The 13,981-nt window shown below is 44.2% G+C and overlaps 1 protein-coding gene across 4 annotated transcripts in view; it reads right to left on the minus strand.

The window, feature by feature from the left end:
* CFAP61 (cilia and flagella associated protein 61) overlaps positions 1–13,981 on the minus strand; it is a 447,743-nt gene that overhangs the window by 387,454 nt on the left and 46,308 nt on the right. For all 4 annotated transcript variants that reach the window (XM_075339389.1, XM_075339390.1, XM_075339388.1 and 1 more), the window contains exons 5-7: positions 12,237–12,304; positions 7,045–7,171; positions 420–552 (exon numbers count right to left, since the gene is read on the minus strand). In XM_075339389.1, coding sequence (XP_075195504.1) covers positions 420–552; positions 7,045–7,171; positions 12,237–12,304 — 328 coding nt within the window. The remainder of the gene's footprint in view (positions 1–419; positions 553–7,044; positions 7,172–12,236; positions 12,305–13,981) is intronic.

Below are 13,981 nucleotides of genomic sequence, written 5' to 3' on the forward strand. Positions count from 1 at the left end.
GCCGGCTTCTCTCTAGTCCTGCACCCAGTCACTGTCGGCTTCTCTTAAGCCCTGCACCCAATGACTGTCGACTTCTCTCGCTTAGCCTTCAGACATATAAGTATTTAATAAGAAGTGAGAGTTGTGGCAGCTGCTCACTTCCTGTTGATTGCTTATACAACCAAATCCGGTGAGAGAGAAGTCGGCAGTGACTGGGCTCGGGGTTCATGTGACGTCACAAACTCATACAAGCCCCAAGAACGTGAGCACCGACACTGCTGGAATTGTGTGTGCAAGTGATGTGAGTATAACCTTTCTTTATTTTAATGGGGGCAAACATGGGGAATGAGAAGGAGTTGTCCTAATGTGGATAATCCCTTTAAGACACCATGCATCCGACTAGAACATGGATATACCCATGAAGAAGAAAGCACACAAACCTCACAAACGACAGCATGGTTGTGCTCATCTTGTGCCTTGATAAGTTCGGCCAGGAAATACTCTCCATACGTGGCAGTCAGGGCATCATTGTGACGCAGAAAAATTGGAATCAAGTCATCATGATCTTCTACCCTAGAAAGCAAAATCGGAATGTTCAACATGAAGAGTCTGCAGATCAGAGCATTTACTACATATTAGGGATCTTTATTCCACCATCAGTGTTTATTATTTAATTTTTAGTTATATGGGGGAAATCTACTTGAATTTTTGCAGCGTTTTTTTATGCATTTTTTTTTCATATTCATTTGAATGGGTAAAAAAAACATTGCAAAAACACTGAAAGAATTGATATGTTGCAGATTTAAAGCTCAATCAGAACTTTCAATTACTTTGCTGATACTGTAAGGGTACTTTCACACTTGCGTTGTTTTCCTTCCGTTACAATCCGCCCTTTTGGAAAACAGCGGAATCCGTTAACGGATTCCGCTGTTTCCCATAGACTTGTATGGTTGACGGATTGTGCCAAAAGGACCTGCGTTGCTTCCACTGGGTGACGCTCCATTGCTTCCGCCCAGCGGGAGTAACGCAGCATGTAACCTTTTTTTTGAGCAGTGGAATCCTCAGGATTTCACAGCGCATGCTCTTTTTTTTTCTTTTTTTTTTAAATCACAAACTTTATTTTGTCTCGCGGTGGCCGAACGTTCAGATGAGCGCCCGCCCGCAGGCATGCCCAACCGCCGGCAAGTGACAGCGCTCAACTGAGCGCCCGCCCGCCGGCATGCCCGGCTGCCGGCAAGTGACAGCGCTCAGCTGAGTGCCCAGCCGCCGGCATGCCCGGCTGCCGGTAAGTGACAGTGCTCAGCTGAGCGCCCGGCCGCCGGCTATTGAGAGCGATCAGCTGATCGTTCACAATAGTCTGCTGCTGGTAAAACTGTAAAGAAGAAAAAAAAAGCTTTCCGTTGTTTTGTACGATCCGTAGCATCCGTTGTGCCACTATATGCAACGCATTTGTTGCATCCCTCACACAACGCAATGCTATGGAAGCCATCCAACGCAAGTGTGAAACTAGCCTAAACGCTACTTTACATCTTCCTGTTGCTAAATGTTTCAAGGTCAACATAGTATCCAGGAAGACAAACAAGATGTCGGTACTGTCGTGCCCAGGTAGCCTAAATACTGTTATCAAGAAGATTCATGGATCACTGAAGAAGACAGAAGTAACTCAATAAAATGAACATTGATACATTTCTGCTGTATACGGTATGTATTGCTGGAGTTGTAGAAATGGAGTTAGGAAATTGTATATAAAAATAATTTTACTATCCAAATTATTTAAATAATAATAATAATAATAATAATAATCATCCCTTTTATTTAAATTTTCCTGATTCTGACTACCAAGTCCATTTCTAGAAGAAAAACCTGCCATTAATACTTCTTAGGAGACTTCTAGTGCATTCATTAGTGTCTCATTCTGCCACATTATATCATTAATATACCGATATTTGCTTGGCTTTCTTCTATGTAGAGCAGTTCCGATAACATTTATTATTAAAAGAGCTGCAGCGCCCCCATGTGGTCAAAACATTACAAAACATTAAAATGCACAATACTAAATAACTGCGGATAGTGTCATCTGCAGAGGTCAGAGCCTACACAACGCACAATGAGAGGCTCAGTCATGTTCTACCTACGGTCATCATGGGCCATATAAATTTGGACATTTTTCATGAGATGGAGAATGTTAAGCGAGCGCCGATACGACCTTTTATATGAAAAGACATTAAGAGAATCTGTCAGCGGGTTTTTGCTATGTAATTTGAGAATAGCATAATGTAGGAGCAGAAACCCTGATTCCAGCGATGTGTCACTTAAGCCTCCTTCACACGTCAGTGATTCTGGTGTGTATGTCACCAATTTTATACATATTGGAAACTATGACATACGCAGACCCATTAAAATCAATGTGTCTGCGCACACATTAGTGATTTCTCACGTACCATGTGTCCGTGTGTTGCACACAGGTGCCTGTGTGCTCTGCACGGAGACGGGTCCGTTTTTCTTCGGCACCACTGATGTCACACGGACCACACAGTGATGTGACACGTACCGGAGAAAACATGTGTCTTTGAAAAAAAATAATTTTCTATACTCACCTGTCTCCAGCACTGCTATCTTCGGGGCTGTTGTCTCTAGTTTCAGGGCCCGCTCATTGCATATTCACTGCACCACAGACCCGGAAGTAACAGCGCTGGAGACAGCAGCGATGGGACATCAGCACCACGGACAGCAGTGCTGGGGACAGGTAAGTATAAAGTTCCTGCTCTCCGTGTGCTATCACGGATAGCATACAGAGAACACATGTGTGCCAAAATCAAGGCACACAGAGGGACATACGCACCTTTAACATGTCAGTGAAAAACATATGTGTTTTTAACTGACATGTGAAAGAGGCCTTACTGGGCTGTGCTTTTCTTTTTCAATAAAATCACTGTTTTATCAGCAGGAGATTATGATTAGAGAACTAGGTGTCTTGTGCCTCCTAGTCCAACCCCACCTCACCACTGATTAGCAGCTTTCTGGCATAATACAATGTACACAAAAAGCTGACAATCAGTGGTGTGGGCGGAGTTATACACAGCTCAGCATTCTGAGTCCTACTACATCTGCAGATGAGAAAATTGAGATTCTATTTTTTTATCATAACTGCCGTACCCAGTAAAATAAGTGATACAGCGCTGGAATCAGGGTCTCCATCCCTACATCATGCTGCTGCTGCAGCAAAAACATGGTAACACTTCCCTTTAACGTGTTTGGTGGTATAACTAACATAGTGCCACCTTTTCTTACCCTTGCTGTACAAATTTACATGTGGGCCTAGGAAAACAAAAGTCAATATTAATTTAAGGTAAAAGGTGTACATGTCGACATATTCTTCCTCAACGTCAAGGACAAAAATTAGATCTCTAGTGAAAAGTTTTGGGGTAAGGTCCACCGGAGAGTCAGATGTAGCCAAGAACTCAGCCGACGTGCAGTTTGGTGTCTTGTTCAAAAGGATTATTAATGTTTTGCAAGTGAACAATAGTTTTGTTTGCAAAGTTTAATAGCTATAAACGATCATTTTACAAGCTGTGATGGGATTGTTTTGCTGCCATCACTGTGCAAGGCATCATGAAATCTGAAGATTACCAAAGGATTTTGGGTTGCAATGTAGTGCCCAGTGATGGAAAGCTGGGGGACAATGACCCTAAATATACTTTATGGAACATCGAGAAATGGATGGAAATAAAGCGCTGGAGAGTTCTGAAGTGGCAGCAATGAGTCCGGATCTAAATCCCATTGAACACCTGTAGAGAGATTTTAAAATTGCTATTGGGAGAAGACGCCTTCAAATATGAGAGACCTGGAGAAGTTTGCAAAAGAAGAGTCCAGTTGAGAGATGTAAGAAGTTTGTTGATGATTATAGGAGGCGATTGATTGCAGATATTTATTCCAAAGGGTAAAGGGTGTGCAACCAAATATTAATTTGATGGTGCCAAAAATTTTGTCTGACCCATTTTTTGAGTTTTGTGTGAAATTCTAAAAAATTAGCTTTTTTTTCTGTTTTTTTTTGCTCCAAAACACATCACGATATCGCTGGTGAAAGCACCCGCTTCCGTCGTTTGTGCATCACGGGCAAATCGCTGCCCGTGGCGCACAAAATCGTTCGGAGCCGTCACACATACTTACCTGCCTAGTGACGTCGCTGTTGCCGGCGAACCGCCTCCTTTCTAAGGGGGCGGTTCGTGCGGCGAAACAGCGAAGTCACTAAGCGGCCGCCCAATAGAAGCAGAGGGGCAGAGATGAGCGGGACATAACATCCCGCCCACCTCCTTCCTTCCTCATTGCCGGCGGCCACAGGTAAGCTGTAGTTCGTCGTTCCCGAGGTGTCACACATAGCGATGTGTGCTTAATCGCGAACAACGAACAACCTGCGTCCTCAACAATCAACGATTTTTTGAAAATGAACGACGTGTCAACGATCAACGATAAAGTGAGTATTTTTGATCGTTAATGGCCGTTCGTTGGTGTCACACGCAACGACGTCGCTAACGATGCCAGATGTGCGTCACAGAATCTGTGACCCCGGTGATATATCGTTAGATATGTCGTTGCATGTAACGGGGCCTTAAGGAAATAAACATGTGTATAACATAAAATGTGCAAATGTAATAATTTTCAGGGTGAAATACTTACATTTCTGGAACAATTTCAAGGGTGCCAACACATTTGGCCATGACTATATATTAGAATAACAAAAACACATACAGCTGCACTCTGAAATGCTAACATTGAATAAGGGAACTCTGGTATTGCATTACTGCTATAGGAATATTTGAAAAAAGAGATAATTAGCTTATGTATTGGCCAATGCATGTGAGCCCGGTGACCACGACAAGATAATCACTTGTATGCAGGGACTCTAATTTGAAATGCCGCGATCTGGGTTAAAAACCTACGTGTCTGAACGGAAAGGATCCAGCTATTAAAGAGGGTGGACACAGTCTGGTTACAGGGCGTAGTAGTCAGTCAGAAAGAAATGCACTACAAATATATCAAAAAGACTGATCCACAAGTCCAGCAAGTTAGGGTCCTAGTATATATAGATAGGAGAGACCACTTTGTCGTTGGCTCGCATGCTTTGGCCAAAACATAAGCTAATTATCTCTTTTTTTCAAATATTCCTATAGCAGTAATGCAATACTAGAGTTCCCTTATTCAATGTTAGCATTTCAGAGTGCAGCTGTATGTATTTTTGTATTCTAATATATAGTCATGGTCGAAAGTGTTAGTACCCTTGAAATTGGTCCAGAAATTTAAAGGAGTTGTCCGACATAAACTCCAACATTTTTTTTAAGCTAATCTGTGCTGTATCGTCATATAAAACACGCCTACATTATTTTTTTTTGTTTTCTGACTTTAGCTCCTCTTGAATTATCACTTTATTCTCTTCACCCACTTTATTTACCTGCAGTTCAAGTAAACTTGACTTTTTCCTCTCCTAGGTTGCCAAACCTCACAGTCAGAGCTGGCATCGCGTGGCCTCAGTGTCCAGCCCCGCCCTCTGCACATTCATTGGCTGTCAGTATTCTGCCTAGCACTGACCTCTAGCAGAGGACAATATGGGCACATTACCACAGAGGACTATATGGGCACATATAATGTAGCAATGTGCCCATCCTTGTGCCTATCCTATAGTAATGCCCCCACCATGCCCCATCCTTATGCCCATCTTTTAATAATGTGCCCATCCTGTAGTATTGTGCCCATCCTGCTCATCCTATAGTAATGTCCCCTTTCCTGGTCCTCTTCTTGTAGCAATGTCTCCTTTCCTGGTCCTCTTCTTGTAGCAATGTCCCCTTTCCTGGTCCTCTTCTTGTAGTAATGTCTCCTTTCCTGGTCCTCTTCTTGTAGTAATGTCTCCTTTCCTGGTCCTCTTCTTGTAGCAATGTCTCCTTTCCTGGTCCTCTTCTTGTAGCAATGTCCCCTTTCCTGGTCCTCTTCTTGTAGTAATGTCTCCTTTCCTGGTCCTCTTCTTGTAGTAATGTCCCCTTTCCTGGTCCTCTTCTTGTAGTAATGTCTCCTTTCCTGGTCCTCTTCTTGTAGTAATGTCTCCTTTCCTGGTCCTCTTCTTGTAGCAATGTCCCATTTTCCTGGTCCTCTTCTTGTAGTAATGTCTCCTTTCCTGGTCCTCTTCTTGTAGTAATGTCTCCTTTCCTGGTCCTCTTCTTGTAGTAATGTCCCCTTTCCTGGTCCTATTCTTGTAGTAATGTCTCCTTTCCTGGTCCTCTTCTTATAGTAATGTCCCCTTTCCTGGTCCTCTTCTTGTAGTAATGTCCCCTTTCCTAGTCCTCTTCTTGTAGTAATGTCCTCTTTTCCTAGTCCTCTTCTTGTAGCAATTCTCCATCCTGTAGAATTGACCAATATTGTGCCATTCTTCACATACACATAAAAACAAAGACAAATTCTTCTCATTTGTCCTCGTTCCCTCCGTGTCCAATGATCAGTTGCTAGCCTCTGATTGACCGGCGACTGATCATTGCAGTAGCTGTATAGAGAGCTCGCATCTGCACAGCGCCCGGAAATCAGTCATCTAATATAAAGAGCTGACTGCATGGCCCCCAGCACAGGGAGCGATCATCAAGGGGGCTGCGGACTGCAAGAAGCATCAGGAGCCGCATGCCCTGAGTCTTTGAGATCACTGCACTACAGAATGAGTGCGAGGACACTGACGCACTGTACCCACCCAGCAGGGTGGCAACATGTCGTCGGCTGTGATGCCCGTCAACAGGGTCCTGCCCTTGTTGACGTGATATCACAGGAAGCAGCAAAATCCCAGCAGGAGTGGTCACATGACTGCTCTGAGCCTGAGGAGAGGGGCTGACAGCAGAGCAGGTACGTAGTTGCTATCTACTTACCTGCTCCTATTTAGTCCAGTAGTGAAATGAAAAAAAAAAAAGCAAAATAAGCCGGATAACGATTGCTTTTCTTGTGCAATTCTCTATGTGTTTGATGTGTCACATGACCCCCTTCCCATTGAAAAAAAACAGGATTTTCTGTAACTTTAAGCAGAGATAGTGATACCTGGCTTTCCGCACATGGAGCTGGGGACAGTGATCGTGTCTGTGGCACATATACACTGAAAACCTCTCGGTAAGCTTGGATCCTGGAACGCTCCTGACAGGTTCAAATACAGAAGCCAAGGCTGGAACTGGGAAGATTGCAAATAGAAAAATGTATTAAAATTTAATGTGAATAAACAAATTATAAACTATGTTTTATAATGAATTTCCAAACAACCAGAATCTTGCATTCATCATAAGATAACAATCCTCAGCGCCTTTTCTAGGAGCACAACATTCTGAGAACCGTCCTGTTATTCCTCCAGGATAAGAATCATGGTAACAGCACAAATTATGCATAGAGGGGGCATAAAAGAAGAAAAGCACGAAATCAAAGAAAAAGAGCTGCAACACTGCTATTGCAAGGGGAATACAAGTATATAGCAAAATAAACACATTAGGGCTTGTGTGCACGTTGCGTAATAGCATGCATTTACGCTGCGTATTGCACTGCAGCGTAAATGCATGCGTCCTGCGTTCACTGCACAATCTATGAAGATTGTGCATGATACATGTGCATGTTGCTTTTTTGAACGCAGCGATTTGGGTGCTAAAATTTTGACCCAAATCCGTGCGTTCAAAAAAGCAGCATGTCAATTAACTTGTGCGCTTTGGATGCAGCTCCCAATCTGTCTATGGGAGAGGCAGCATCCCGAGCGCATGAAATCGGCATGTAATATGCTGAAACTCTGCATCCATTAAGCAGTGTTTTTGCAGCGATTTAAAGCCGGGAGCAAAGACCAGCACTAATCTCCTGCATATCGGACCTGTGCTCATATCGGAGGGGGGGAGAGAGAGCACAGGGGGGAAGAGAGATGAACGGGAGTGTGGGAGACAGAGCACAGGGGGGAAGACAGAGCACGGGAATGTGGAAGAGAGAGCACAGGGGGGCAAAAGAGAGCAGAGGGGGAGAAGAGAGAGCACAGGAGTGTGGGAGAGAGAACACAGGGGTAGAGTGCACGGGGGAAGAGAGAGCACATGGGGTAGAGAGCACGGGAGGGGGGAGAGAGAGCACAGGGGGGGAAGAGAGATGAACGAGAGTGTGGGATAGAGAGCACGGAGTTTGCGTGACAGAGCACAGGGGGAAAAGAGAGCATGGGAATGTGGGAGAGAGAGAACGGGGGGAGAGAGCACGGGAGGGGTGGAGAGAGAGCACGGGGGAAGAGAGATGAACGAAAGTGTGGGAGGCAGAGCACGGGGGGAAGAGAGAGCACGAGAGGAGGGAAGAGAGAACACGGGAGGGGGGAAGAGACCATGTCCCACACCTCGCCAGACCTTTAACACTGACAGTGCCGATCTGGGAGTTCGGGGTAGCCCCGTACTCCCTGGCCGGCACTGTCAGTGTTAAAGGGCTTGCAGAGTGTGGGGCATGGACCCGTACTTTAAACCAGAGTACGGTACTTGGGTCACCAGAGGTCATACCGTGGGAACCCAGGTATGACCTCTGGTGAACTGAGTGATGTCACTGCTGCTAGCCGGTTCCTTCTTGTCAGTGTTTCCTGGAGCCTAGAGAGATCGGACATGTTTTCGGTCTCTCCAGGCTCGGATGTAGCAGAGCCAGGACTGTCGTGGCACATTGTGTGGATTACGGTGTAACTTCAAACGTATTTTTGGGGTTAAGGGCTCATTCAAACGACCGTTCCGTCTGTCCTAGTCAGTTCCAGTTTTTTTGCGGACCTACTGAAAGGACCATCTTTTCAATGTCTTGTGTGTCGAATCGGATAGCACACTGAAGCACTTCCATGTGCATCCGATCATACAAAGAAACACATCGGATGCCGTATGTTTGATCTGTTATTATGGAACATGTCTTATTCTGTTCCGTAATAACGGACCATGACTCAATACAAGTCAATGGGTCCGCAAAATCCCCAGAAGCCGCATGGAAGCACTTCCGTGTGACTTCCGTCGGGTTCCCTTGCAGTCTCTGTTCCGCTCCGGGGCCAGCCCCAAGGCTGCCTGCACTGCATTGTTTCAACATCTCCCCACACTGCAGTGTGTCAGCATCTTTCGCACTGCAGTGTGTCAGCATCTCCCCGCACTGCAGTGTGTCAGCATCTGCCCGCACAGCAGTGTGTCAGCATCTGCCCGCACAGCAGTGTGTCAGCATCTGCCCGCACAGCAGTGTGTCAGCATCTGCCCGCACAGCAGTGTGTCAGCATCTGCCCGCACAGCAGTGTGTCAGCATCTGTCCGCAAAGCAGTGTGTCAGCATCTGCCCGCACAGCAGTGTGTCAGCATCTCCCCGCACTGCAGTGTGTCAGCATCTCCCCGCACTGCAGTGTGTCAGCATCTGCCCGCACTGCAGTGTGTCAGCATCTGCCCGCACAGCAGTGTGTCAGCATCTGCCCGCACAGCAGTGTGTCAGCATCTGCCCGCACAGCAGTGTCAGCATCTGCCCGCACAGCAGTGTGTCAGCATCTGCCCGCACAGCAGTGTGTCAGCATCTGCCCGCACAGCAGTGTGTCAGCATCTGCCCACACAGCAGTGTGTCAGCATCTGCCCACACAGCAGTGTGTCAGCATCTGCCCGCACAGCAGTGTGTTAGCATCTGCCCGCACAGCAGTGTTTCAGCATCTGCCCGCACAGGAGTGTGTCAGCATCTGCCCACACAGGAGTGTGTCAGCATCTGCCCGCACAGCAGTGTATCAGCATCTGCCCACACAGGAGTGTGTCAGCATCTGCCCGCACAGCAGTGTGTCAGCATCTGCCCGCACTGCAGGGTGTCAGCCTCTGCCCGCACAGCAGTGTGTCAGCATCTGCCCGCACAGCAGTGTATCAGCATCTGCCCACACAGGAGTGTGTCAGCATCTGCCCGCACAGCAGTGTGTCAGCATCTGCCCGCACAGCAGTGTGTCAGCATCTGCTCGCACAGCAGTGTGTCAGCATCTGCCCGCACAGCAGTGTGTCAGCATCTGCCCGCACAGCAGTGTGTCAGCCTCTGCCCGCACAGCAGTGTGTCAGCATCTGATGTGAGGTGTGAGGTGTCAGGATCTCTGCTCTGTTATTTCTAATGCTGTAGTGATGAAAGGTCAGGTGCTGGGCAGACTGCTGACAGCCAATGAGTGTGCAGAGGGCGGGCAGGGGGCAGGGCTGGACAGTGAGGCCAGGCGGTGTCGGCTCTGACTGTGAGGTTTGACAACCAAGAATATTGGAAGATTTCATGTTTGCTTGAGCTGAAGGTAAACAAAGAGCTGCAGAGAATAAAGGGATAATTCAAGAGGAACAAAAGTCAGAAAACAAAAATAATAATGTGGGGATGTTTTATATGACAATGCAGCACAGATTAGCTTGAAAACATTTTTGGAGTTTATGTCGGACAACTCCTTTAAATTCATGTATTTGGGGCTAAAAATCATTATTGCAAATGAGTATCATTAAAGATCTCTTTGGTTACCTGCATATTCTACTTGTATTTGGTTTGTGGTCATAACTCTGAGAGGAGCTCAGTAAAAGACAGATAATAGTCACCAACTCCCCATCAGACTGTCAGAGCTGGCTGACTGATTCACAGTTAACTCATTCTGCAGCTAGCAATAAACAGTGCAACACAATTGCTATAGAAGGCAAAGGGTGAAAATTTTTAAAGTAATCCAATTAAAAAAATGATTTTTTTAAGACCCCAAAACATGCATTTAAGTAGGGGCTTGTTTATGGGAAGAGTAGATAAGTTGTCACATCATTTTGGGGTACATAAAAAGTATTGTGAAAAAAGAACAAGTTATTCTCTATGCGAAGGATAGGGGATACTTTGCTGATCGCTGGAGGTCCAACTGCTGGTATCGAGGAATTAGAACCCCCACAATGAGCATCCATGTGACTGAAAGTATGAGACATGCATACTTCTGGCTACATTCCGACTAGTCGTGTGAACTGAACGAGGCCACACAAGTCTAGTTGGAATGTGGCCAGAAGTATGCATGTCTCATATTTGTGGTTACATGACCGCTCGGTCTCACCACTTCCACGGGAAAACCCTCCCAGTGCCCGCTTTGTGCGATCTGAGGTTTCACAAGTTTGCATTCACATATAAGGCTATGTGCCCACGGGACTCTGTACCCGCGGATTTTGCTGTGGAAAACCTGCAGATTTATTTGGATTTTCTAGATAAATCTGCAGGTTTTAGCAAGTACAGACACTCTCCACGTTATCCTATGGGACATGGGGAGTGTCTGTGTCCACGCTGCGGAATATGCGGCTGTGGATCATGCTGCGGATGTCCCGCACCCGCACATAATTGCATGTCAATTATTTATGGAGATAGTGGCTGGGACTTCCGCAGGTAAGCCGCATGAATGTCCTCATGTTTACCGCAGCTATTTCGCTGTACTACCGCAGTAGTACAACTACTACTGGTTTTCGGGGGGTAGCTGCGGGAAACCTGCGGATGTACCTGCGGATATATCCGCAGGTACAAACTCCCGTGGGCACATAGCCTAAAAACAGACTCTTCTGATAAACCTGGACAACCCTTTTAATGGAGCAGAGGTGCACAATCATGGACTTCGCTTTATTCACTGTTTATGGGACCAGCTGATCATGGCACTATAGATTGGAGATAAAGGATTATTGTAAAAAAAACAAAAATAATAAAAAAAAATAATGTGATTTATTATCGGATAGGTCATTAGGAAAGCAACAATGATACAATTTGAAATTATGAACAAAATTACTTTGTAGCAATACAACGATTGTTTTTTTTTCACTAGGATTTATTCTTTCTTTCTTTGTATTTGTGTAAAACACTGTGTAAAAATCTACAATTCAAGCTCTATCAAAGATTACATGTGTGAGTCCAGCCTTGTCACAAAGCCTAGCAAAAAAACTCCAATACTGTCGCACATGTCACATAGGCAATTGTTGGCATTGACATCCATATGTCACATTTAGAGAATAATATATTTAGAACAACTTGATATTCTACTTCCCAGTGTTTTTAGCAACCATATAGCTGGTGTAAAAGATGTAAACATTACAGGTAAATTGGACCTAGAAGCAGAAATCGGGGGCGCACTATTACTTTTCCCTTGTTTACACAGAAAAGTCCAGAAACATATTCAGATAAGGAAAGTCCTTTTCCACATACAATATGTAAATGCCTGTGTCATCTGGAGTTAAAAATGTATTGTTATATAAAAAAATGGGTGCAACTTACCCAAATTAACTTTGTGTGGAGTGACAAGACACACAAAATGTAGATCTACGACTGTAGTAAACACGGCTCTGTAAGAAACACAAGGTAAGAAAGTATGAGGACTTCTAAGTATAAAAACAATGTAACCAGAAGGTTCATCCACATGACAGGCCATGTTCACACATTCAGTATTTGGTCAGTATTTCACATCAGTATTTGTAAGCCAAAACCAGACGCTAATGCTAATGCTCTTGTTTCTATTCTACTCCTGATTTGGCTTACAAATACTGATGTAAAAAACAGACCAAATACTGAACCGGCCTTATAAATGGATCGGTCTGGAGTTGGAATACTTATGTGACATGTCTTTTATCTGATGCAAATATACCGCATTCTGTATATTTCTATGAGCAATAGTTATCAGGCCATCATACTGTCTTATTAGCATGACTGTACCACATACATAGTTTCTTTTATGTTTATCCACACAGGACCCGTTGGACTGTCGGTAGTTTTTCAGTGTGGTTTATCAGCACTTGATCTAGTGGTTGCTAGTGTTTCTGTCCATTAATATGTAACAATCTGTCTTGTATAAGAGGCAGGTTAGAGAAGAAACTATTTTATGTTGATTTGCATGTGCTCATGTTAACAAGATTAGTCTAATGGGCTCTATAATGCTGAAAATTTTGTTTTGTTGATCATGGTAGTCTACAGAACAAAGACTTCACCTTCAGTGCACTCTCTTATACTACTACTACAGATTTTAACATACTGCTAATATTTTGGGTACCGCCATGGGCTCAAAACAGGCCCGTCATTTTCAATTTAAAGTCTATTTTGTTTTTTTCTAAACATGTTTCAAAAACTGGAAACTACAAACGTTCCAAGATTTAATAAAATATATAATGTTCATGAATCAATAGTAAATGGAAAAGAGATCACAAGTCTAATATCTGCATAGGCCTATGGGGGAATAATACACTGTGTCAAGATTTATTGAAGGGGCCATGAATACAATGATGGTATATATCCAGCCACTGTGGTTATCTTGCACAATTTACAGGATTCATCGGATATCACATATTAACCCTACGCAATGTTGAATAAGAAATACAGTACTAGAATTGTGTCAAAGGTTTTGTTCAGTTTTTGTATTCGTATGTGTTCCAATTACCTAAATAATGGCAATTGTGCAGAATGAATAACCAGAATAAGCAGCAGTAAATCTGGCAGTGCATGAGTTAACCTTAAATGGTTTCTCCAATGTCATTAGTAAGTACGTGCCATTTATATAAGAATGGTATTGACAATGCCCGCTTTTTCCAAGAAAACCTTAACAATAAAATGTGGTTTAATAAATGATAGGAAGAAGTGCTCTAAATGTGATGCAAAAGCAAACATTGCACCAGATGCTCCGCTCTCGGAGCCTCCCAATATGCAGGAGTAGAACAATGTATCCTGTGGAGTGTATACACATGGAGATGACATAAAAGGTGAATTATGAGGCCGTGCTGAGAATCACCAGAAGACATTGAAGAGGCTGGAGTCCTGTGATACATCGTAGAGTTATTCCTCCTGTCTATACACAGATAACGCATGTTTCCAATAATTATTAATGGAGGAATAGGACATCCAGCGTGACTAAACGCTTTTAAGAGCGAATAATATCATTTAACATGGTGAATGAGGATGATATGACTAGAATGCATAGCCAGCTGAACAATGCAGTGTATGATAAAAATGCAATTCCGTTATGGTTTTTATGT

This window comes from Anomaloglossus baeobatrachus, chromosome 3 (assembly GCF_048569485.1).
Source record: "Anomaloglossus baeobatrachus isolate aAnoBae1 chromosome 3, aAnoBae1.hap1, whole genome shotgun sequence".
Lineage (NCBI taxonomy): Eukaryota > Metazoa > Chordata > Amphibia > Anura > Aromobatidae > Anomaloglossus > Anomaloglossus baeobatrachus.